Here is a 27,119-nt window from a genome sequence, read left to right on the forward strand (position 1 = left end):
CTGAAGAAAAAAATTTGTTTGTGGTCATCAAATCTGTCAACTCAGCATCTTTTGGCAGATAGAGTTGACTCATCCAGATTGCAGATTGGGCAATAATTGTGTAGTGTATTCCAGACTTCAGTTGTTTACTGTATGATAGTTCCTTATTAAAAAACTTTTACAGTCTACAAATGGATGTTGCATAGAGTTTTAAAATCTGTTCAGAATTTAAAGGTTGTATAGTGTCTTTCAGCCTTATTTAAACCAGGTGATTTTGACCAAACCACAAACACTTTTTATTTTTATTTTTTAGAATTGACAGTAAACCGTTTAAACTGATAAGCTACCACTTTGTTTAAGCCTTCTTGCCTAAAGACTGATTTACCTGGCTTTATGCCAATACGCAAAAATATGGCCTTGCAAAAAGGCGGGGATGTTTTGTATTCACAAATAGGGATAGGGATCATTCATTTTATAGGCCTTGTGGGGGAATGGCTTGTTAAATTATGATCATGCTGTTACCACATAATGCATTTGGTCTAATTCGTTTGTAATGCCAAAGGGCCTTAAAAAGACTCCAGATTGAGATGGAAAAGATGTCCTTATTTTAACTTGTCGTTTATTAGTGCTTTTATTGGCGATTGACTATAAATTAGATTATGAATACTGCTAGATTTTTACATTTTTGTGAAGAAAATGTGTCCATGCAAACTAATGCTAATGATGTGCATTCATTGTTTAAGGCACTTCAAGGGATTTTTGCAGTTTTATTGTGAAATCGTGAGTGTTTTGTCATATGATTTGAGGTATTGTTCAGCACAAACGGTTACGAGTTACATGCTAAAGTTTACTTGGGGTTAGGGGTTTGTTAAAATATGAATTGCAGTAACTATTCAGAGACACTGGAGGTCTGTTAGCACGATCATAAGTCTGATCATGAGTGGTTTTATTATGGAAAATGTCAAAGGAAGCCCTGGGGGAGTTTTCAGCCCAAAGATATTAAGGTCCTTTTGTGAAGAGAGCAGATTCCTTGTATGACTTTTGCTCTAGTCTGTCTCAAGTAGTCGTCCCCTGATGAAGCCCTATATAAGGCTGATGAACTGAATGTGTGTTTCAGTGTGGCCATCCAATTTAACACACTTGCGTAAGCAGCACGAGTCTCCAACTCTGCCTAAATCAACAGGCCTGGATTTCTCCTCTAAACCTCACGTCAACATTAGCGCCACATAAATGACTATTGGATGATCAAGTTTTGTGTGTTCAGCTGCTTTGATATTATATGGTCGTCTTCATTGACAGGGGGTATGAGATGTCTGAACCGTGGTCTTAGATGACACACACACACAGAGAGATCTTCTTTAAAGATGATGAATTGGTTTTAAAACTTGAGCTTTTCTAAGGTTGTGCAAGTTGGAAAATAGGACGAGTGCCTATGGAAAACAGGTTTTCCCTGCTCTCTTGAATTAAAGGGATAGTTCACCCAAATATGAAAATGGTCATTTATTTACTCACCGTCATGTTGTTCCAAACCATATGATTTTTTTCTTCTTCTGTGGGTCACAAAAGGAGATATTTAGAAGTTGGCTAAGGGGCCGTTCACACAGAACGCGTTTTTCATTCTAATGCGCTACTTTTCCATTGTTTTTCTATGTAAACACGCACTAGACAGACATGTATAACTGTTGCGCTCACGTCTTTTGCAGCGTCTCGTCTCGCACATGACATGGCGTTCTATAAACACTGCGCGAAAGTTAAAATCAGTTCAACTTTTAAAACGCAAAAATGCGTGTGAACGAGCCCTAACGCTGCTCTTTCCCATACAATGAAAACGTGCATTGAGCTGTCAAGTTACAAATAGTTAAAAAGGCATCCAAAACATACAACTTGTGCACTTTCCAACTTTTTACAACAGAAGTACAGAACTATTTCCTGTTAATGTACGAGATTTCATTAACTGCTGTAGGTAAATTAGTGGCCCGAACCCGGCCCGTACCCGAAATCATCTAACCCGACCCGAACCGAACATTATGGTTATATTTTAAGCCCCAGCCCAGCCCGACCCGAACCCGAGGTCCGTTTCTCACAGTAAATACCTTTTTTTTTAATTTTTTTTTTTTTTTTATATGTTGTATTTTATGATTGCTTGCAACTATAATAAAAAAAATAGGCTACATGTACTTTGATGTGGTTGAACACGTGAAACAGTCACTAATTCCCCTGGAACTCAAACATTAAACTTCAAAACAAAGTTTGCACAGTTGCACAAATATTTACACAAATATATCCTTCTCAGTACGAGTTATGAAGGAAGAGAACAGCATTGATAGTTGATTTCAGCGCCGTCCTCTGATTGCTGTGTTGTGACTGAAATAGCGTGCATGGAAGCACAAAACAGTTTTGTAAAATGATATATGATAAAATAAAAATTATTCATATATCTTTTTACAAAACTGTTTTGCGCATGTGCTCCCGTGCGCACCATTTCGGCCACAACACCGCAATCAGAGGAGGACGGCTGAAACTGCGCACGAGCCTACTTTCTCTCGCGCGTACATGTATAATTACAATCACAACACAGCAAGCAGCCAAGCACACGGCACGCAAACTATGTGTATTGCCTATATAGTTTTTTTAAGTTACAAACCCGAACCCGAGGCTATTCATTAAACATTAACCCGAACCCGACCCGAAACCCGTGAGTTTTTCGGGTAGCAGACCTCTAAGGTAAATAACTAGATAACAACAAAGTGCAGTAAAAGGTAAATCTCTTTGCGCAACAAACCATTGTGTTGATTATGGTAAGAATCTGGTATACGGTAAATACCAGTTTGCAACATCAAGCAGCAAAGGGGCCATTCACATATCAAGTCTAAAAACGCGTCTCCTCCTCCCCCCGTCTGTCGTTCCTATGCAACCATGAACTGCGCTCTCCACAACGACAAAGAAGTTTCAGTAAAGGATTTCCACCACCGAAAAACGCTTGCTGTAGCTCTGCTTCAAGATTTATTTACGGAGAAGAGAAAAACACCCGTAGTGTTTGGGTGCACCCCGTCCTTCATGTTGACTAAGCTTTCAATTTTGTTATGGAAAGGGTGAAGCTGATTGGTTGGTTCTTGTCACATGACCTGCGGTGCGCTGGTGGCATTCGGAAAAGTTGAGATTTTTTCATCTCGCTGCACCTGGAAAAAATGAGAACGTCGCACCGCGTGCGCATCGCAACCGTGTCGCTTCCATTATGAGCGTGCTTGCCGCGCACATACATTTGAAATAATGAACATGAGCGCGCAAAAGACGCGATATGTGAACTGAGACTAAGACTGTTTTTGTACTGCTCAAATAACTAAGCGGCTGACACCAAAAGCCTCACACATTTGAGTTAAAAATGGTTGTTCCTGCTCTGAAACTCCGCCCCCTGTGCCGGGAGCAGCAGCTCATTTGCATTTAAAGGAACAGACACAAAAACGGTGCTTTTTTTGCTCACCCTCAAGAAGTGACAATTTTAGCATGCTATATAAAAATATCTGTGGGTATTTTGAGCTAAAACTTCACATACACACTCTGGGGACATCAAAGACTTACTTTACATCTTGTGAAAAGGGTATTATACCACCTCTTTAAAAGTAAGGTGGAAAAGCTGATCGTATTTTTGTGAGGGACACAAAAGAAGATATTTTGAAGAATGTCGGTAACCAAATGATGGGACTACCCCCCCCCCCCCCCCCCCATACTATGGAAGTCAATGCGGTCCATCAACTGTTTGGTTACCGACGTTCTTCAAAATATCATCTTTTGTGTTCAGCAGAAGAAAGAAACTCATACAGGGTTGGGATAACCAGAGGGGAGAGTAAACAATGACAGAATTTTTAAGTTTTGGCTGAAATATACCTTTAATTGTGCAGTTTCTGTGCAATGCATATGCAAGTTTTCACATCTCAAAGTTCCCTCTCCAGCCCACCCAGAGCATTTACTGAAATGCTATTGACGTGACAATCATGAGCCCACTTTTACATATCAGCATCTAATACTTATTTCACATGTGAAAGTGTTAGCCAATCATAAAATGAGTAATTAACATATAACAGTCTTAAAGGTGCAGTAGCACAAACATTGTTTTATCGAACAGACCGATAGAGGGAGTAAAATGGACATGGACTGTTTTGTGGTTACAGTAACCCTGACTAAATGATGTGGGCTTCAGATAAAGTGAAAGTGTACTAAAACAGAATGTAGGCTATACCTCCTGTAGAGTATTGTTAAGGGTTTCACTGTCTAAATGTGTTTTAAATCCTGCGGATATGCTGGAGAGTTTAAGGCTGTGTGTGTGTGTGTGTGTGTGTGATGTGTCAGAGGAAGTGAGGCAGTGCTGGAGGGGAAAACACACGGATTGCATTCCAGCACCAGAGCCCTATGATTTGAGCTGCCTGTCAGAGGCATTATGTTACAGCGTCTAGGAGATCGCGCCGGGCCTGTACTGTGTCTATTAGACCAGTTCTTCCTCATAAACCACTGTCCAATCCAGTCAGTATTTAGACATGAAATTTGAAGTTGTATTCTTGAATCAATGGACTTGTATGTTGGTACAGAGATTCTAAGTTTAATAAACTATTACGCCGTCAGTCGAATTCTCCGCACGGTTGAGGATCATATAACTCCTGGTTTTTGGTTTTTGACCCTTTTTGAGTCGGAGATGACCAGTTCAGTGGAGGCTTGCTCTGACCTGAGTCATTCAGGGCAAGTTGTGAACTGATTCAACAGGATTATTGAAAAGAATCAGCCCAAAAGATTGATTCATTTACAAATCGTACATTGCTCTTGCTTTTTGGAGCTGGTGATATATTGTGAATATATTGTGCTTTGTATGTACAGTCCCACTGTAGTCAATAATTGTATCCCTTAAAACTCATCTTTGATCACCAAAATTCATTGGAAAAAAAATTCTTTATGCCTTAAAATAGCTTGAATGTAACTCTACACCTTTGCTTTATTTAGTATACGCGGTTCTATGAATATGCAAATGAAGTTTCCCAAAATACAAATAATCTAAAGTATTGATGATAGCCAAATTTACTAGATTCACTAAAGCACCCAGAGTTATCATCTAAAACTATTTAAAAATTGTGTTATTCACTGAAATAAACTAAAATGAAATGATTAGATATATTAAATATTAGATGAAAAACGGAAATTAGAAATATTGCATTGAGCAACTAACTGAAATTTGAAGTATAAATTACTAACACTAAAACTAAGAAATAGCAAAATAATAAAAATAAAAAAAACTTGCAAAAGCACAACATTACCATAACTAAAATGAAAATTGAAAACTGATTTTAAAAATAAAAGCAATTAAAAAATTGTATATAAATAATACTAAAGTAACACTTACATGTAAACACTGTTTAAATGTAAAAACCTAGTTTAAAGTAGCCATGAAATCAAAATTGACCAGTTTAATAAATGTCCCTGATCGTCTGTAAAAATAGGTGCAGGTAATATCAACTAGTAATATCAAAGTAAGCGAATCATTGAAGTCCCACCCGTTCAATTCTGAAGTGTGTGACCTTAGGGAAGGTAAATGCTTTTTTTCTTTCTTTTTTTTTATGTTGTCTTTTTAAAGGAGGAGAACGTTTGTCTAGACACCTTGAGACATTCAATGTGATCAGTACTGATGGATGGATACTTTACTGATCCTTAGGTGTAATGTATATCCATAACACATTGATTGATGCAAAAAAACACGTACATTCCATGCTGTGAAAAGTGGCATCGCTCTGTAATTTAACCCTCATTAATTCTGCCATTCATCATTACCCATCACTCCCCTCTCTCAGGATCACCAGTGTCTCTGATAAAAGCTTCTCTCAGATCTCTGAGGTGGTCCAAGCCTGTCACTCATCACACAGCGTTTGCTCACCAAACAGATTTCGGACAGACTTCTGAGGCAGCGAAGCGGTTAAATGATCTTCAGCAAAATAGAGCGAGCTTCGGTGAAAACTAAGAGAATATTTAAAGGTCCCATTGCATGAAAATTTCACTTTGAGGTTTTTTAACCTTAATATGAGTTTCCCTAGCCTATGGTCCCCCAGTGGCTAGACGTTTTGATGGGTGTAACCCAAGCCCTGGGTATTTTTGAGAAAATGAAAGCTCAGACGGGCAAATCTAGAAATCTTCCCCTTATGTCGTCATAAGGGGAAAGGTCACCTCCCCTTTCTCTTCTTTGCCCGCCCATGAGAAAATGAGCTGCGCGAGCGCGATATTGTTTTTTCCTCAAGAGACATCATGGCTTGCAAACGAGCGAAGCATGGCTGTTGCTCAGTGTTTGGATGTACAAATGAACACAAAAGTATTTTTTTAGTTCCTTCATCCGAGCCTCTGAAGAACCAGTGGGTTATGTGAATGTCTGATGTGTAATTGTTCTAGTTCAGACAGATAATCTTTCTCTCAAAGTCGTTCAATACTGTTTATGCATCAGTAAATCAAGCCAGAATAATGAATTTTTTAAATAATGAAAATAATCTTACTTAAACTTAACTGTGATTAATATACAGAAAGCGATCAAAGAACAATCCCTTTCCAATCGCCCAAGCTGTCAATCACACAGCACAAGTTTATCTGGACACTTGCCAAAACTCGTTATGAAATCAATGACGCTGTTACACTCCACAACGAAGCTCTTACTGTACTGACCTCATGTTTGCATTGGTGAAATCATTAGTGAGAGTGCAGAAACTGCGTTGCAATGATAAGATCTTCATTCACGCGATCAACAGGCTGTCATCTGCTCAATGCTCATCACTGCAACCTTTTATGTGATGGGAATAGATCTAAATACTTAAAAAACTTCTCACGATTCGTTAATCCCGATAGCTGTAATAGTAAAAACGTATAATAGCTGTAATAGTAAAAGTTTTCGAGAGAGTTCCACATGTAATGCGAGATATATGCAAGCATTTCAGCCAATCACAGCAGTGGGCGTTTACACTGAAGTCTCACAGCAGCCAATCACAGCAGTGGGCGTTTACACTGAAGTCTCACAGCAGCCAATCACAGCAGTGGGCGTTTACACTGAAGTCTCACAGCAGCCAATCACAGCAGTCGGCATTTACACTGAAGTCTCACAGCAGCCAATCACAGCAGTGGGCGTTTACACTGAAGTCTCACAGCAGCCAATCACAGCAGTGGGCGTTTACACTGAAGTCTCACACAGACACGCCCCTTCAAACAGAGCGTTCATATCAGAGGCTAAAATCAGGCTAGAAAATATGCCTTTTATTTCTAAATTATAACAACTTTTGATCTAAAAAACATACTAATATTATAAGGGCACCACAGGAAACATTCTAAAATAATAAAATAATCCATGCAATGGGACCTTTAATGACTACAATAGTGATTTCTCGCTTGAAATGACATAAGTGGAAAACATTGATAAAAAATGTACATTTACACACAAACCGATGACCAGCCGCAACTTTCAGACGCCATCTTTATTTTTCTAGCTCAGCTGTCCTCGAAAGAAACGCACAGGATTGTGGGATATCAAAGGCAGTGAAGGATACACCTATGTTGCCTTCAGAAATCAATCAGATGAAGGCTCTCAGGAGACGGGAAGGGAAGTTAACATTGCATCCGGACGAGCCTTGATGCCATCCGACCTTGGATTGAGTCCTACAAAAGCAGGATTTATCAGTTCTGTGTGCTTGTCAGGCCCTGGTGGCGGGCAGAGACGTTACAGCGGAAGTGGTGAGCGACTCAATCACCCTCCCTCTTCATCTAGACACAATGGAGAGAGGAAGCTGTGCACTCTTAGACTTCTGCAGTATCTCTCAGGTGCGGTCTAGCTCGATTCCCGCAATGGTTGCAGCTTTCTTAAGACATCTGTAGACCTCATTTGTTTCAGGTTTGCAGTGCACACTCTTCTGTTTCAATGCTCAGGTTACAGTAACAGGTTTCAGGGGAGTGGTGAACCCTACAGCGGGTTGCAAGAGCAGAGCCAGGTAATCAATGAGCATTTTTTTTAGATTCGTAGCAGGAACATGAACGTAAAGAGGAGGATATAATGTCACACATTTGTCAACGCCAAGACCGGAAAACGTCACTAATGAACCTGTGGTTTTCGGATAAGGTGGGACATCTTCCAGTTTTTGGTTGATCCTCAGGCAAATTATTTATTAGCACTTTTCCCATAAAATAAGAGTCGTCACTCGGCTAAAGAGCTTTCTGTGTTGCTGTCGGCGTTCTAACCATGATGGGACCTTGATTAGCATCTCTTTACCACACAAGTAAAGCTCTGCACGAGAGTCTCGACTCGCTTTTGAATGCAGTAACGTTTGATGTCGTTAAGTTTACATCTTAGTAATGCTAAAAACAGCTATGAATGGAGCTTTCCAATTCACAATTCTTTCAGTGCGAACAGGTTATTTGAAATGAATTATCTCAAAAGAATGTTTCGCTCACAAATCAGACATTGCTCTTGCGTTCTGGGTTTTTTTTATTAGCTCAAAATAATAAGGAAAGTTTTTTTGTTGTTTCATTGTGAGAATCTGGGCAGTCCTTTATATAAAACCAATAAAAAGTTTATCTCAAAATATGGAAAGGTATGCTTTTATTAAATTTAGTAAAGTAAAATTTTCTTTTGATTCCTTTTCATTCCAGTAGTGTTTAATGTTAGCATGTCGCTAAGGTAACAGATTAGCAGTCTAATTAACATAACATTTTTGGAAATAGATGCGATTGTATTAGTTCACTAATGACTTATTCAGTGTGATTTGTGGACTGATTCAAAAGATTCGTTGAAAATTATTGTCTCAACATTTCATTTACGAATCGAACATTGCTCTCAAGTTTTGGAGCTGGTCTAGATTTTCAGTTCATAAAATAATAAGGAACAGAATTAGGGATGATAATTGACTGGTTAACTGTTCACCGAAAGTAAGGGTTTTGACCGATTAATTCTTTGTTAAATAGTTGTTACTTAACCTGTTAACTGTCACCCCCCTTTTTTTGAGTAGACATGAAAATGCACATTTTGAACTTAAATGGTTGTAATTAAAGAATGCTTTGGAGTATAGACATACAATTGGTCTTGTTTTAAAGGAGACATTTGGCAGATTTTTGTAGAAGTAAAGAAATAAATTAAGAAAATGAAATAGGAAAAAAGTTATAGAAGTTTGAGTTTATGGAAATGTACAATGTAAAAAAATTAATTATTCATATTTTCTATAAAATATATATATTTAAAACCTGGGCGACTCTAAAACTGCAAAAAAATCAGTCAAAAATCTGAACAAGTTGTGTTTCAAAATTTAGGTTGATATCTCAAAAAATGAGCTTTCAGTGAGATTTTGTTTGGGCGCAGTACCAAACTTTTTCACTAGGTGACAACAACCAGACTCCATTACTGCCCATATAAGGGCGCCTCCATTTCCATATGTGGTTTGTGAGATCTGAACCATTATTTCCACAATTTTCATACAATTTATGAAGTAGACATTCTATTCATAAGTAATATGGGAAGTTTGGCAGATTTTGATATGAATTCAACCTCTAATAAACACACAAAAATGTTCATTGCTATTTCAAAATAAAGGTCTGAACACGCCTTAGGAATATGAAAATATTCTTGTTGCATATTGATAAATTACGGCTCCTCTGTAATTTATTTTGAAAATCAATTTAAGCTGTTTTTAAAACATTTGCAAAAATAAATCACACGTATGTAAATTGCGTTGAGAAAAAAAGAAGAAAAGAAAAACACAGATAAGTTGTGACAAAAAGTCCTTTAAATTTTACCAGTATGCAGAACAGAACAATAATAAAAATATAAGTAGCTAAAATTATAGAAAATTCTAAAATAAAATTCTTTATGATCGACATAAATTTTAGCCAAAACGAATTTATTTAAAGCGAAACTGAAACGTATCTCTCATTAATTTATCATTCTAATCTTGTCGTTTAATGACCGGTTAATGAACACTGGTTATCGTCAGGAAAATGAACTGAAGCGCACATCCCTAAACACAGTGTTTCTAGTGAAATGTAGTGCAGAAAGACTCGACTCGTTTGACGTTAGAGTTGGCAAAGGCACTGTCGAATCCTTTCTTTATAACAAAATATAAACAATGTCAATAAGAGATCCATTAGCGCAGCGCAGACGGCTTCATTGATTATAACAGGACTTTTCTCAAGAGTGCAGCTTTGTGTACTTCACCTTGTAATTGACAGCCTCAGTGATTTATAATCAAATAATAATTAAATGCACAATTGAATCAGATTGACAGTGATAACCATAGCAATGGAAGGGACAAAACACATCAAATGGTTTGTGCATTAAGTTTAGCTGTAAATGCAAAGTAATAAACCTGCCACTTTTTCTATGAAATCACTCTAAAAAAATGCTGGGTCATTTCAACCCAACTTTGGGTCAAATATGGACAAACTCAGCCGTTGGGTTAAATGTTTAAATGACATTTTTAACCCAACGTTTGGGTTTGTCCATATTTGACCCAAAATTGGGTTAAAACAACCCAGCATTTTTTAGAGTGATGTTACTTTGTTGTTTATTTCGTGCACAACTTTTCAAATCAGTCACTCAGCACTATTTTATATTAAAAAAATCCACAAAATTATATGTAAACAGTCATCAAGCACTTTGCTTTATGATCTGTCCTGACTCCTGACAGTGATTATTTTTATATTTCATAAATAAATAGTGTATGCAAATATTGCAAACTGTTTCTTTGCATTTATTTTGGATTTATTGTTCACATGGCTAGGCTGCTTTGTGAAGTGTGTGGATGACTTGTGTTCGTCCGCCATTTTTGGCCCGGGAAAACCCTGCCATTTATATACATGCTATAGATATGTTGTGTGTTTATAGGTCATAACATTTGCATGTGACTATTTTCATTTAACCATCAGTTAACCACGTCAGCTGTAGCTTTCACTAGATGCATGTCATGGGGAGAGTGAGATGCTTTAGATCGGCTCTGCATTTCCTCGATCTTATCAGGGTTATTGAGTTTTAGTGTAGTTTTGATGGATGTTGAAAAGATGTGGTCAGATTCTCTCCTCCGGCTCGGAAGAGGAATTAAAGCAAGCACACTTCTCCAGGTTGGTCCAGTTTTCACTGCTTTAGCTTGGATTTTATATAACATCACAGTGTGTTCCTCACAACTGGATATATATTCACAAACATGGATGTTTGGACACACATGCTACAGTGGTGTTTAGTCTACATTTCAGGTTACAAACATGCAAAACAGACTTTTGTCAGTTACTTAATTTTGTGAGAGTATGCATGAAATTTCGTAGTCTAGTTGGTTCAATCATTGCTACTTAGACCATAAATTAAAACAAAGAAATGAAAAGAAGAAAAAAAAAAAAATGGGTTTTGATGAGAAGGTATTAGTCAAATCCAGGGCTGAGTAATGAACTATATCATATTATATCAAAGATCATGATAAAGTTTCTCCAGGCTTCAGTCATTGTCAGGATACTCTTTAAGCGGGCAGCATTATTAAATTATATGATGTATATTAATCAATATGGAAACAATTATCGTGATCATGTTTTTTCTTCTTCCGTAATGCCCTCAATAATATACTATAGGTGTACTGTACAAATAACAGTAGCAAAGTTCCCCTTTAGTGCTTCTTACTGCTTACATCTGTATCTCCAACACGCAATATTTTTATTACTATAAACATACTTTATATCTCATGACTAGTTGTTCAGTGTGCCCTAAGCACAAAACATTTGGGTTTGTAAAACTCACACACATGCTGTAAATGAACCTGTGGGACGAACCTGACGAACCCAACGCATCTGCGCCAACTCAATGAGTGAAAAGGTTTCTGGGACGGAGGAGTTCAGGGCTGAGAGACAGATGGAGAGGGAGGATCAGGCTCTCTTCAGCTCTCATGACCTCAATCGTGTGACACCAGCCCAGATGCAGATGTTTTATTGTGCTAGCACCGTCTCTTCTGTGAAGTGCGTCTCTGTAACCAGCAGTGCTAAAGCTTGAAGAGCACAGATGCAGACGGTTGGAGGTTTCTCGAAGCTAATGTGTGTGTTCTGTCAGACGGCAGCATAAAGGCGCTGCACTTCTGTGACTTTTGTTGTGATTAACGCAGACGGTGTTCATTTTTAGTGTGCAGAGAGCATTCTGTCATGTTTAGGGTCGCGTTTGGTGACACATCCTGTTTTCGGTTCATTTACACGCACCAGAGTTCATGTGGAAGCGGACCCAGACTCATCTTTTCAGCAATCGTGTTTGGTGCCACCAAATATTTGAGATGGCAAATGGTTCACATGACTCATTCACAATTATTCAAATGAACTGCACTAACAGAGCAATCGCACCAGAGTTCGTTTTAATCCAATCAAACTTGCCAAGTGTGAACACACACACCCTTCATTTTTTGTCTGGCAAAGTGACAAAGCATTTCTAGTTCTGTCAATTTTTCTATGATTTGGTAGAGTACAGAAAATGAATGCATTATATTCAATTATATTCAATTATATTAAAATATATTATATTATATTACATTATATTTAGTCCTGTCAAAAGATTAATCGCGATTAATCGCATCCAAAATAAAAGTTTGTGTTTACATAATACATGTGTGTGTACTGTGTATAATTAAATTTGTATATATAAATACACACACATGCATGTATATATTTAAGAAATATTTGCATAAATATACTGTATATATTTATATATAATTTATATTATATATGAATATAATTTTTTTATATATAAATTACACATTTTTCTTAAATATATACATGCATGTGTGTGTATTTATATATACAAATTTAATTATACACAGTACACACACATATATTATTTAAACACAAACTTTTATTTTGGATGCGATTAATCTTTTGACAGCCCTAATTATATTATATTATATTATGCAGTATCATTCCAAAATTTGGGGTTGATATGCAATGTTTTTTAAAATAAGCCACTTGTGCTCACCAAGACTGCATTTGTGATCAAACATGCATTAAAACCAGTAATTTTGTGAAATATTATGACAATTTAAATGAACTGTTGTCTATTAGAATAGATTGTAATATGTAATTTATTCCTGTGATGCAAAGCTGAATTTTCGGCCTGGTCCTTCAGTTATCATGCTGATTTTCTGCTCAAGAAACGTTTCTGATCATTTTCAATGTTGAAAACTGTTGTGCTGCTAACAGTGTAAATGTCTTTACTGTCACTTTTGATCAGTTTAATGTGTCCTTGCTGAATAAAAGTTGAAAACACCGACCCTAGTATTGAGTTCCTTATTTTTCAGCAGTAACACGAGGAGGTAAAGAAGACGACCGTCACATGACAGTCATTTCAGAAGAAAGTAGTGATGAAGACTGGGGTGTTGAGGAGAACGATGTTAGATTAGCGCGTGGCGTGTGATCGGCCTTCACTCGCTGAACTCCAGCTATGCGGAGGGAGTGAACCGGCTTCGTCTGCCAGACTGTCTCTGCACTGTTGTTAACTTTACCTCCCAGCGTTCATTCGTCTAATTAGTGAAGCTGCGAGAGGTTTGAAGTTCCTAATACCACATGATAGAGCCCATAACATACATCTAGATTACTCTGCAGCGGAGTTAATCATCAGAGATGTGCATGTTAGAGATGAACGTAAGATGTCTGTGTCTCATCGTTGGGTTATAGTGTGTTTCTCTGTTTCCGAAAGCTTGCGTGATGCATATGTTAACCTGTGCAGCATTTCATAGGCAGTCAGACACTTGATGCATCTAAGATTCTTTGTTCTTGTCAAAAATCTGAAGCAGCATTGCATGCATCAGGGTCTCTAATTGCACACTTGATGTGGCCTTCGCTTGCACTTATCGGTGATTTCCACGAGATCGAAGGGCGTTTCATTCTCGTAAACTCAAAGGGCTTTTTTGCCCCCAATCCGGAAGTTATAACAATCAATCCAGTTTATGTTTATGTTTCACAGCTAAATAGCTCTGCGATGCATTAAGCATTGCAAAATAAACACTATTATTTATTATATTTGTATTATAAAACACAATATATGGCTCCTATCAATTAAATGACTCTTATCAAATCCACTTGTAAACTAGAACACTTAAAATTAGTAATATAATCCATATAATATAATTATAATTCCACTTTGCAGTGGTCTGAAAGTTAAATAAAAATGACAGTGTTTCTTATAGTGTGGCATTATAGCCTATAGTTGTATGATTTGTTTTCCATCTTGGCGTTTTGTTGTAATACAAACCACTGATTAAACGACATGTGGTGCAGTTATTAAAGGTCAAACTGTAAATGTAAATAATATGTAAATACATCTCTTGTCAAAATAGCACTGGGCTGAGAGACTGCCAGCCCATGTTTGAGTGAGACGTTTTACATTAATTTGCAGTGTTTGTCCTCTGCATCTCTAACTGTACAGTGAGTTGAATTACTGTAATGACTCCAAATCATAAACATTTAATATATACTTTTAAATCAAACTTTGCACAATCTGAATTATTGCATGCATGAATTTGTGAGGCTACGGATATTTACAGTTGCCAATATTTAACCCTTCAGTGTCGATCGATATACAGTATCACAAAGGCCGATATATTGGCATTTTTAAGTGATCGGCATTAGCTGTTATGTTTCTCTGTTTGGGCAATGTTGCGGAGGCAGGACTTTTATTTTGGCATTGCTTATTTGACATTGTTTTTATGAAATAATTTTGCCATATGCAATTCAGCCATAACTTCCAGGGTTCATTCATTGGGGTAGTGTGATTTTCATGTGTTCTGCAGTAAAAAAAGATAAACCCTCGATTTAGGCAGGACCGGACAATTGATGATCACAGGATGAAGACGATATCTACCGGCATGGTCACTTTTTTTTGGTGTATTTCTGATTCTTTTACTGAAGTCAGCTTTCAGTTTGTCAGGTATGATGTCGGGATTATAGATGGAAAGCACAGGGTTCCCTTTTTTTCCCTTTTTTTTTCACCACACGCTTGGTATCCGGTGATGCATTTCAAATGAAACGGCATATCCTGCTTTTGCTGTTTGTGCCCTACTTTTGGATCTGCCTTTTCCCCCACTATTTTCCTGACTCACCCTTGGACAATAGACAATCGCTGGCCATCATTCTAGAGGAAGTGATCTCTTGCTCTGACTGCATGGAGATCATTTGACTATAAACTGTCTTCTGGCAGTCGTCGAATTGAAGCCCTAAAACAATAGTCATCTTCATCAGTTATTTATTTAGCCAAATGGCACACAATCGCTGGAGAGATGATTGTCTTTGGCGAGTAAACAGAGGCACATTCCCTGCGTACATCTGAGGGTGTTCCCAACAACGCCGTCGCCAGCGTACATGCCAGACTCTTCGGACGGGAGATGTAACACATTGATGTTTTTTCAAAGTCATTGCAGTCTGTTTTTGTCTTTGAGAACATGCAGTTTTGTTAAACTTATGATTGTCTTTCTTTTCTAGGTCTGCCTTCGAGCATCTCTACTAAGATATCCACAGCTTTAATGCAGCACAGGTAACCATTTCAACTAACAACATTTATACATGATGCTTTATGTTTAGCATTTGGTTGAACATTTTACGTACCAAATGGACACTTTGGCAAGATAAACTTTGATTTAATTAGCTTGGCAACACTTGAGAGATTGGTGGATAGTTGCTAAGTTTGTGTAATCAGAATACCAATAATAACCAACTTTAAGCTTAAGCACACGGGGACTCTTATTTTGAAATGTCTTTGCTATTTCCTGTTGCTCAGTTAAGAAGATGAGGGGGGGAAAATGCACGGTAACACTTTATTTTACAGTGTCATTGTTGCACGTTACATGTACCTACCATAGTAATAACAGTAAATTATGCATAATTATATACAATTAACCCTCAACCAAAACCTAACCCTATAGTAAGTACATGTAGTTAATTTTAATCACTCAGTACTTAAATATATAAATACACTGTAACAATGACACCTTAAAATAAAGTGTAACCAAATGCACTCTTGCAACCATCCACAACATTACAATATAAACATCATAAAGTAAACATTGTCTCTATTCATCTACAGAAGATCACATGCAATCTATTGGCATAATTGTGTTTGTCAGAGCTTCTCGATCGCCCCCAGGTGGCTGGATGCAGTATAGCTCATAAAACCCACCCTCTCCATGTAAACAAATGGGACGTGATCCAAGCTAAACAATCAAATTACACTTCAAATAAATGTTTTCCAAATATGGTTTATGTCATTTTAGGTAATGTTTATCACGTAAGATCACAAACGGTGCGACGCGACAAAAGCAAATAGACCCCATTATAATCAGAGACGCTGTCTACACTGGAAAGTGGCGCAATGCGACAATCCCAGACTGTAAACCTGAATTAATCAATTAGGCCTTTTTAAATCAAAGGTACATATCAAGCTAGGAGTCTTGGAGTTCTTTTTGATGCCGAGTTTAAGTTTGATAAGGATATAAATTCAGTGTTTAGAGGCGGCTTCTTCCAATTTAGGAATATAGCGAAATTGAAGCCTTTTTTGTCTTTTAATGATTTGGAAGTTGTTATGCATGCTTTTATTACGTCCAGATTGGACTATTGTAATTCATTATACTATGGTATTTCTCATGCATCACTTTCACGTCTGCAGTTGGTTCAAAATGCTGCTGCTAGGCTTTTAACCGGGACTAGGAAATATGCGAGTATATATAACACCTGTACTAGCATCCCTTCTTTGGCTTCCAGTCAAATTTAGGATTAAGTAAAAGAAGTTATTATTTGTTTTTAAGGGCTTAAATGGGATGGCACCAAGTTATTAGGGGTAAGAATTGGCAAAAATGTGACAATTCGATAGTATTGCGATATTTGGGCCACGATTCAATATTATTGCGATTCTTAACATATTGCGATACAGCAAGTATTGCGATTCGATTCTGCGATATATTGCGATTCATGTCCCCCATATTATTCAAAGGCATTACAAAAAATGACTGCTCCAACTGACTTCAAATGTCACATTTAATTCTGTGAACATTATATTCTACACATTAACTGAAGTGCAAAAACTTAGGGAGGGTAGTGCAAAAACTTTGTCCTTGAACATTCAGGACACAGGACCTTATTACAGGACAGGACGTAATTATTCTCTGAATAGGAGACCTCTCACATGAATGGTGAGCTCCCAGCACATAACTTAAAATGATTTACATACTATAGAGCAGTGGTTCTCAACTCCAGTCCTCGGGACCCGCTGCTCTGCACATTTTTTTATGTCTCCCTCATTTAACACACCTGAACCAGATCATCAGCTCATTAGGAGAGACTCCATGAGCTGAACTGAGTGTGTCAGATAAGAGAGACATACAAAATGTGCAGAGCAACGGGTCCCGAGAACTGGAGTTGAGAACCACTGCTATAGAGTAACATAAAGCAGACATAATAGAGTAACATAAACCTGAGAATAATCACAAATAAGAGTAACTTGAGAAAAATAAACAAAAATGTGTACTGTTAGAGTCCAGTCCTGTTGGCTGCAAGGTCATCAACCAAAATTCCTTTGGGAATATTGGCATTTTTGTTTAGAAAAGGAGTTGGTCAACATGCCCACACTTTGGATTTGAAAGAAGCGTCGTGTACAACCGATTGTGATGGTGAAGCCATTTTCATTTGAATTTGCTGTTGAATGCACGACAACAAAGCGGATGTAATACGCAAAATGTATATTATCAGAGTAAACTCAGAGAAAACCAATGGAGAAAACCCGAAAGTAAAACAATTTTGTTATTAAATATTGCAATACTTTGCGCTACTGTATCGATATAATTGCATGTGCAAAATATCACGATACTGAACAGAATAAATTTTTTCCCCCACCATTAGTGTTACATTAGTGAACTTCTTCAGCAACATACATCCTCTAGGCCTTTAAGATCTGTACGAAGGTTTCATCTTACCATTCCTCGCCTCGACTAAAATCAAAAGGAGACAGGGCCTTCTCTGTGTCAGCTCCTTGTTTATGGAGCAGTTTACCCCTCCATGTTAGATCTCACGCCACCCTTGATGCGTTTAAATCTCATTTAAAGACTCATCTCTTCTCTCTTGCATTTAATTGTAATTAATTTTTGTAATTGTTTTATGGGCTGTATGTAAAGCACTTTGGCCGACGTGTGTGCTATATAAATAAATGTGATTGATTGATTGATAAACCAATCCCCTGTTCAATTTCTGACGTAATCCAAGCGCTCGCGACATGAAGAACAAACAGATTTGCGACGGTTGATCTGTCGAGTCCAGTGTAGACAGCCTCGAGCTGTTGCGACGCGACGCGACACGTGATGCTAGACCTTTTTGTAGTGTAAAGCCAAATAGATCATGTGGTCACTGTGTTTCCAAGCTCTTCAACAAATGCTATTTTTCGAATATTTTATGTATCTATTAATTCATATGCTTTTGAGTATACTCTGCATGTCTTCGTGTAGGGCAACGTTGGACAGGATTCGTTTAATGTAATGAAAACATGATTCCAAAGACCTTTAGAAAGTAGGTCACCTCTGTTGTGGCCTAGAGATGTTCATGAGAAGGTGAACAATGATGTTGATCTATTCCGACAGCCAGGTTTGCTGTCCTGAGCCCTGTAGGCCAATCAGAAACACTGTGTTCTTGAGAACGCTATACCTGGTCATGTCCTTTAGGCTCAAAGGTCTTCATGCACTGATTGGTCTTCAGTTCGCTGCTGTTGTTGTTGTTGTAATGCAGAATTGTCATTTTAGATCCATCACTTCAAGCTTAGTCATCCAAGTGAACAACAGGATCTCTACAACTTACATTTTAACTCCAGATTGTTCCTGGCAAATGTCATTGTTTGTTAGGACAGAGTTCGGTTGAAGTCTTTGTGTTGGTTTTCCAAAGAGCAAGCTGACCTTGAAATGGGACATTGGAAGAGGTTTTGGCTGCAATGACACCATTATATGAGGACTGAACTGGACGATGACATCACGGTTTTCTCCAGGGCGGCTGTATATATAAATAAACTAAATTAATAACTTTTTTACAACCAAAATGAACCATCACTGAACTCACTTAAGGCGAGACACGGCAGGCAAAAACATCGAATTTTCATGCAGTGGTCAGTTTTGAGATTTTGGGCTAGTTTACTCCTTCAATATGTGTTCTTTCAAGCTGATATAAAGAAAACATTGAAAATATAAATTAAGATGTTTATTTTATTACATTTTGTTTACTTGCGGCAGTAAGTTTCTCCCAAATTTACCAAGAAGTAAGCATTCCAACGCGACACGCCGAGCTCCGTCTGTTTACTGAAGTCTGTCGTGACCGGTATCGTTGTAAAGCTCTGAATCTCCTGCACAACGCTATCCCAAATATGGGCATTTCCTTTCTATCAGTAACCAATCGTGAATGTCCAAAGGGGGATATAAAGCTAATGACGAAATCTCATGAATCTTTAACTGCCGTTTTCTCATTCTCCAGTACAAACATCTCAGCCCATGTAGCACCTGTGTGCACCAAACTCTCCAGTTATACACTTAGCAGTATTCTGAAGTTATTTTCAGAGGGATTTGTTAATAAATCATTCCTGGCCTGATTTATGTGACATTTTAATTAAAAAAAATGGCGAAAATCAATTTTTTTTAAAGATACACTGTGTGATTTTTACCCCCATCTAGCGGTGAAATTGTATATGACTACCCAGTGAATATTAGTTTCTGTTCCTCTCAATTCCGAGGGCGTTTTAACTCCTACGGTGGCCGTATTATTCCAAGATTAACATGGCTTCCAGTTATCGACTTCGTCCATGACAATAATAAACAATACGTCTAAAATGAATAAAACTACAGGACAGATGTCAGGAGGTAAACGTCACCCTTGGAATCGGCTATCCCAGCATAATCAGATTAGGCTAACGTTACAATGTGTACAAAGTAAAAGCAATTAAAAATAACTAAAATTTACAGTGTCCTTTTTTATATATAGCTTAAAAAATTGCGCCTTTAAAACTATTCATCACCTGTGATCCGTCGCAGCACAGATTTATGTTACAAGGTAAACAATACTTTTTCACCATTGACGCGAGGATGAAGTTATACTAGAGGTCGTTCTGGCGTTATGCACAACCATGCTATGGTTAGACAAGCAACTATAAAACTTAGAATTTACACAAATGAATTACAACAGGCTGAATTACCTGTCGAGAAGAAAGCAGGCAACCTCGGCGTCCGTTTTAAATCTACTCTCCTCATGAGCTCTTTCCATCTGGGAAAAGTTACTCCAATATTGACTATGGTCTTGCTGATTTGTCTGTCGCGTTGACGTTTTTTTTAATTCTCTCTTTCAAATGTGAGTACGCACACAGACACACACACACACACACACACACACACTATCTTTCAAATCTGCCGGCACTCGCGAGCTCGCGAGTAATCTCCCCCTCGCATTCGTCACGGTGTCACTGAGTGAAAAACGCAAAAGGCGAAGCTTGAATTTACAGGTATGTCCCTCTTTGGCTAATGTAGTTTCAAGATGGAAGGGCAACATGGCGACCGGCATTCGAACCCCTCACCCGTATGTACTTTCAATGGCAGATTATAAACTTAAGAGAATACTTTATTACTTGAAATAAGTAAATATACATTAATGAGCACATATATTTTTGAAAGAACTAAGTGTTTTTTGCTAAGAATCAACTAAAAAAGTTACACAGTGTAGCTTTAAGGCTATGCACAGTATATTTTAATTTCCTAGGTACTGAAAGCATATATCCTGAAAACCAGATTTTTTTTTCATCTTGTGTGTAAACAAAATGAAAAAAGAATTTTGCACCCGGCTTTATCATATGTTCAGATCTATCTACCGAAAATACATGCAAAATCGTGCATATTTAATGAGATAATGGCTAATTTGCATAATTAAACATACAAATTTCCAAAACTTGTAATACATTTTTGTTATATACTTGTGTAAGTAATCAACTGAGGACGTTTCATGGTGATATCTATTATTTAAAAATTTTACCCTATTCACCTGCACTGGATTATGACGCTGTTTTCTTCTAGATCTGCTGTACAGCAGAAACAAACTCTGTTGCATTATTTTCCTGTTATCACTGTAAATCTGCTTTGAAAACAATCTGTATTGTAGAAAGCGCTGTATAAATAAAGGTGACTTGACTTGACTTAAACCTATTCTTAAATACCAGAACATTTTCATCATTGTTTTCACTCGCTAAATAAAGTCTTGTTCCACTATGTAACCTCAATTCAATTATCATCTCTCCTCAGTGTTGAAACAAATCCAAGATGACGGAAGAGGTGATTGTCATCGCCAAGTTTGATTACATGGCCCAGCAGGACCAGGAGCTGGACATCAAGAAGAACGAGCGTCTCTGGCTCCTGGACGACTCCAAGTCCTGGTGGCGCGTACGAAACGCCACCAACAAGACGGGCTTCGTGCCTTCCAACTACGTCGAGCGGAAGAACAGTGCCAGGAAAGCCTCAATCGTCAAGAACCTCAAAGACACTTTAGGTAAAGCCCCAACTTCTGCTTTACTCCAACTTGACTTGCTCCCGTGTTGCTTAAAACCCACATGACGTGTGCATTGAATCACCAAGAAATTATTCAGCAGAATACTGGCTACTGTTTTTAATTCAAGAAAAGAATGTGGTCAAGGTCCAGAAATGCACCCTAAATGTGGCCCATGTGACTTGTTCAATGTTTTCTGAAGCAATGTAATGGCTTTGTGTGAGGGACAGACACACATTTATGTTATTATACATTGAAAATCTCTCAATTAAATCTGGCAATAACTTTGGTTGCATACAAGAGTGCTTAAAATCTAATTAGAGTGAGGCAAGATGTCACAGTTTTAGCTTTCACAGTTGTGTGAGGAACAAAACAGTTTGCTAACAGATATTTGAGCTCACTTCTGCTTATAAAGAGGTCCGTATATATCTGTTTCTAATTGAGTAATCTGTGTGGTTCAGCATGTAGGGCAAATTCGTTGTCATTTCCTGGGGAGTCTTGTTTTTGACCACAACAATGTTTAGTGCTTAGATACACAGGAAGATACCGTATTGCAGTTAGAAGCCTGAAATAACTGCGTTCGTTTGAGAGACCTCCTGCGTTCAGCTGCTCGCTAGCTCCCAGAACCCCACACCTTCAGTCAGTTACTTCACAGGTAGAGTACGTGTCTTGTACTTCACATTTCTGTTGTTTCAAACTCTGAGCGAAACACGATTGTTTTTGCATTGACCGACGTCAAAGCTAGTAAGGTCATCTTTTAAGCCGAGACCAGTTTTCTCTTGAATGTTCTTGTTTGCGTAGATCATAAAAATTTGATTGGCAACATTGTGTTCGTTTTATTGTCAAATCCATTAAGTTGAGCATAAATGCGGTGAAACTTGTAGAGAACGTGTACAGGTTTATTTAGACTTTTTTATTTTTTTTTAAAAAGAAAAAAAGAAAGAAGAAATTTTTAGAAAGAAATTTTTATTTAGAAAGAAGAAATTCTGTGCATAAAGTTAATGGAGCATAAATATTTATTTTGCATTGTTTTCATTGAAATTAAAACATCCCACCCCATAATCCTTATAACTGTGACGATATATATATATATTTTTTTTTTTTTCTAATTTTTCTAAAAATCTATATTTGTTAAATAATCTGTAATTTAGTTGAATTTGTTATTTGAGTTGTAAAGTTTTATGTCATGGCTTTTTTATTTTACAGTAAGTAATTGTCATTAGATTCTCATTACATTTAATAAATTCTGTACAATATATATTTATTTATTTAGTCACAAAACTTCTCCACAAATAGTAGTTTGTAAACAAAAATTGGGTCTCACTTAATATTAAGTGTCTCTATCTACATTTAAATTAAAACTTTTGATACAATGCACTTAGTGTGTACATGTTTTTACATCGTACTTCTATTAAAAAAAATCTGCATGTATTTGCATCTGTTATTAATTTCTATAATTATATCTGTACAAAGACCTACATATAATGTGAGCAAAAGTATTCTAGCTTTTACAAACGGCTTAAATTTTTGTATACAAAATGTTTGTTTTTTTATATTGGTGTGAATTGTGAATTGGATGTTTTCATGAGATATGAAATATATCTAGCGATATCAAGTGTAATGGAAGTAGCAGCTGATCTTTTCTTCCCTATCGGAGGTAAATTGATTTTTGAAAAATAAAATAAAATGTAGGCTGTGGACTTGGTCCTATTCGCCGGTTGTAGACTGGATGGAGGCCGATCAGAGTACGAGCTTGCAGTCGACTGTAAGAAAGAAGTCTGTCGTTTCACTGGAAGATCAAGTTATGATATTTTAATAAATGATAAGTTTAAAAATGCAAAATTAAATGTATGCACTGATGAATCACTTATAATAAGATCAGCAACACGCATTTAGAAAATAGAAAGGGTGAGTTTTCATTCCATGCCGACTTTAAGGACATCTTTTGCATTCAGAGGATTTGAGATGTTGGTGAGGGAAGTGTTTGTGACACTGGAATGTGAGGCGTAGTGTCGGGAGATAAGCTAGACAAAGAGAAACGGAGGAGATCGAAAGATTAGCTCATCATGTTCCTGTCCAGACTAGCGCACATGTTTAGCACAACTGAAGACCTCCTGGACCCCTCAGAAACACACTTCAGGACGGTCTCCTTCACAGTGGAGATTCTGATCCTGTAGTGTGTGTGTGTGTGAGTGATATCAGAGCTGTCAACAGGACACATCCTACTGTAATGTTATACTTCAGTTTCTAACAGAATATCTGTTTTAGGGTGCGTGTGTGTGAGTGTACCTGATACATATCCATGTTATATATCCATATATTGAATTTAAAACTAATTGCAAGTTTGTGAATCAATATCGTGACAATAAAATCGCCCTTATAATCGCCTCATTCAAAATATTTTTGCATAACTAGGTTTAGTTATAAGTAAGCCAAGCCATAGAAGCTATCATGTTTTGGAAAGAAAAGAAATATATGTATGTATACATGTATGTATGTACAGTATGTGTATATATATATATATATATATATATATATATATATATATATATATATATATATATATATATATATATATATATATATATATATATATATATAGGGGTGTAACAATATATCGTGTACAATATATCGCAATACAAAAATGCAACAATATGTATCGTGGATAGTGACAATATGTATTGTGTATAGTTCACCCAAAATAAAAGTTACTGTGTGAGGAAAAAATTCAAGTTTTCAGAGTTTTAGTGTCAGTACTACATTAAACTAAAATATATAATGTTGAATATAATGTATAATAATGCAATGGGGGAATATTGTGGGTCCTGAAAATGGCAAATGTCTTATGTTACCAGTAAAAAGTGTCCTACATTATTTTAAATATCTCTAGTCAGTGACAGAGTGCAAGCATATTTGTCTAAAACTAATTCTGTATTTTCCGCTTCAGAATCATGAATATTTTTATTCTGGTGTCACTATTGTCCTGTGCATTGGGTTTCCAGCACCAAGTCCAAGCCAATCATTTACACCCACAATGTAAAATCAAATTTAGCATTTTAATCAACAGTTAATTTTTTGTTAACCTTTTATCACATGTCTTGGAGTATCGCAATTATATCGTATCATGAGTTCAGTATCGTGATATGTATCAAATCGTGACATGAGAGTATCGTTACACCCCTATATATATATATATATATATATAGATACATACGTACATATAGTACATGCATACATACATGCGTTTCATACATACATACGTTTAATACATGCATACATACATACATACATACATATACACATACACATACAATGTATACAGCAATAAATACATATTTATACACACATTATATCTATGTGTGTGTGTGCATGCTTATAGACATTTTTAAACGTGTGTGTATCTGTAAACATGATTACAAATAAAAGCATGCAATTATATAGGCTATTAAATAGAAATTTTCTAAGCATCCTTTCAAAGCGACAGTTTCTTCTAGTGCATATTTGCTGTGACGTGTCCTGGGAACTGCAGGCACACGACGGTTAGACGCATGTTTGCTCTCAAATCTAATCTTCAAGCCGGTGTAGTGTTGAAGCGTCAGTGGTGTCTCGCTGAGCTGGGTCTGAGCTGTCGGACACAGGAGCAGGGGTTTGTGTCTGGCCTCGAGCTGTACAGTGGAAGCTTTGTGTGCGCTGATGGCAATCTCTCCACCACTGTCTTTGCGGCCGTTTTGAAAATCCTCATTCACACAGTCTCTCTTCTTGAGTCTGCTTTCTCTTGGTGTTGAGGTTGTTTATCTGTTGTGTTTTATGTTCTGCATATGTCCTCACCTTTATGTGCTCTTCCTCCCCAGCCTTGTGCAGTGCACAGATTTCCTGCCAGATTATGTCTGCTTGCACACCATAAAGTCTGACAAAAACCACAATTTTCTCAGATTCCTGTGCAAAATGTTGTTTGTTTTTTTTTTTGTTTTTTTTGTGAAACTTTCCCACATTCAGGGCTGCAAGATATTGGGAAAAAAAACTATATTTTGCAATATTTAATTTTTTTTGGTGATATGTATTGCTATATGAATAAAATTTCACTAGATGTCTTGAATAGCTCTATTCAGAATGAATGAATTAGGACTCCAAAATATATCGAAAATACCGAAATATCGCAAATGTATATATCGCAACGGCTTGCAATAACTGGGGTCATGAACAAAAGACAAAGAGAAAATCACTCACTGCTCTTGGCTGAATAACTTCTGTAGCTTTAATAAAAATCAGTAAATATTTAATTCATACAGTGAAAACTAAGCAGTGTTTATTTTTACATTTGATTATTCATTTTCTGTTGAAAACACTGCTGTTCACTTTCAGAAGCTGTAGGGATGTTTTCTTTTCACAAAAAGAATGTGAAACACATGTAGGTTATATAATTTTAAATTTATTTTTAAGATAATTTAAGTTTAGTTTACACACTTTAAGCATTATTGTATCGCATGCATATTGCATTATTTAATGAGTTAGCGCATATCGCATTTTTCTTCAATATCGTGCAGCCCTAGAATGAATCATTCTAGAACGATTTGGGTGATTTTGTAGGAGAGTGAATGTGCATAGAAAATAATAACAAACAAATTAAAAGCGTAGATAAATACTAGAGAACAGTATTTAGGTAGAACAATTGAATAACCAAAAGTAAAATAACACTTTCTGTAAATTTCATGAACCGTGCTGGCAAAATGAATGTGAATGCGCACGGGCTAATTACGAGCTACAGACAAAACAAGTACGTTTTTCACAAAAATGAGTTCATTTAAGCTCTCGACTAGCGATCACAATGCTCTAAATAGCAATTAATCATTTAAAAGTATCTTAATTTGTGCGTTTTCTGAGAGGAGGATCTTTCCTTTGTCCATGAAAAATGTGTTTTTAGAGTGCGTTCACACGCAACCCGTAAAAATCCCGTAAAGACATGTGACATCGATGTGACTAATGTCTCAGCAGCGTCTTAAGTTTGATTATGAGCTGCGGTTTCTCTCTCGAGAACCACGCTTGTGCATTTTTTCAGCCTGATCTCATGAAAATGCGTCTCTATTGCACGCATTGTGTTTATCGTGCAATTTATACGCGAAAATGAGTTTTTACGTGCATATGATACGCAGTTTTCACGTGCATTTGATACGCACTTTATTGTGTGTAACGCACCCCACACGACTAATCCTACCCCTGCGTATCATATGCACGTACCCTACATAACTACTAAACCTACCCTAAACTTACCCCTGCGTATCATATGCACGTAAAAACTTATTTTGGCGTATAAATTGCACGATAAACACAATGCGTGCTATAGAGACGCATTTAGTGTGACCGGGTTGATTTTTTTTTCTCTGATTCGATCATAAACTTGCGCATTACGTACCGTTTCACAGCTGGCGAGCGATCCCGGCTTCAGCGTCATCACTACGACCCGGCATTATTACGGCTTTTGTTCACACAGCGCGCGTTCCGGGACTGAACACGGCAATGTTACTAGAGCTCCAACCCGGCATCAATCCCCGGTCGTGTTTGCGTTCACACAGGATCATCGCGCTGTG

The 27,119-nt window shown here is 37.1% G+C and overlaps 1 protein-coding gene across 2 annotated transcripts in view; it reads left to right on the forward strand.

Moving 5' to 3' along the window:
* The window catches only part of nck1b (NCK adaptor protein 1b), a 61,106-nt gene that overhangs the window by 19,532 nt on the left and 14,455 nt on the right, over nt 1–27,119 (forward strand). Inside the window, exons 2-3 of one of the 2 annotated variants that reach the window (XM_079862918.1) lie at nt 15,469–15,520; nt 21,294–21,537. In XM_079862918.1, the coding sequence (XP_079719044.1) occupies nt 21,312–21,537 (226 nt within the window). In that variant the 5' untranslated portion in view covers nt 15,469–15,520; nt 21,294–21,311. Of the gene's footprint in view, nt 1–15,468; nt 15,521–21,293; nt 21,538–22,040; nt 22,190–27,119 lie in introns of those variants that run through there. The other variant, XM_079862921.1, reaches the window with a different exon arrangement.

The sequence above is a fragment of the Squalius cephalus genome, assembly GCF_949319135.1.
Source record: "Squalius cephalus genome assembly, chromosome: 25".
NCBI lineage: Eukaryota > Metazoa > Chordata > Actinopteri > Cypriniformes > Leuciscidae > Squalius > Squalius cephalus.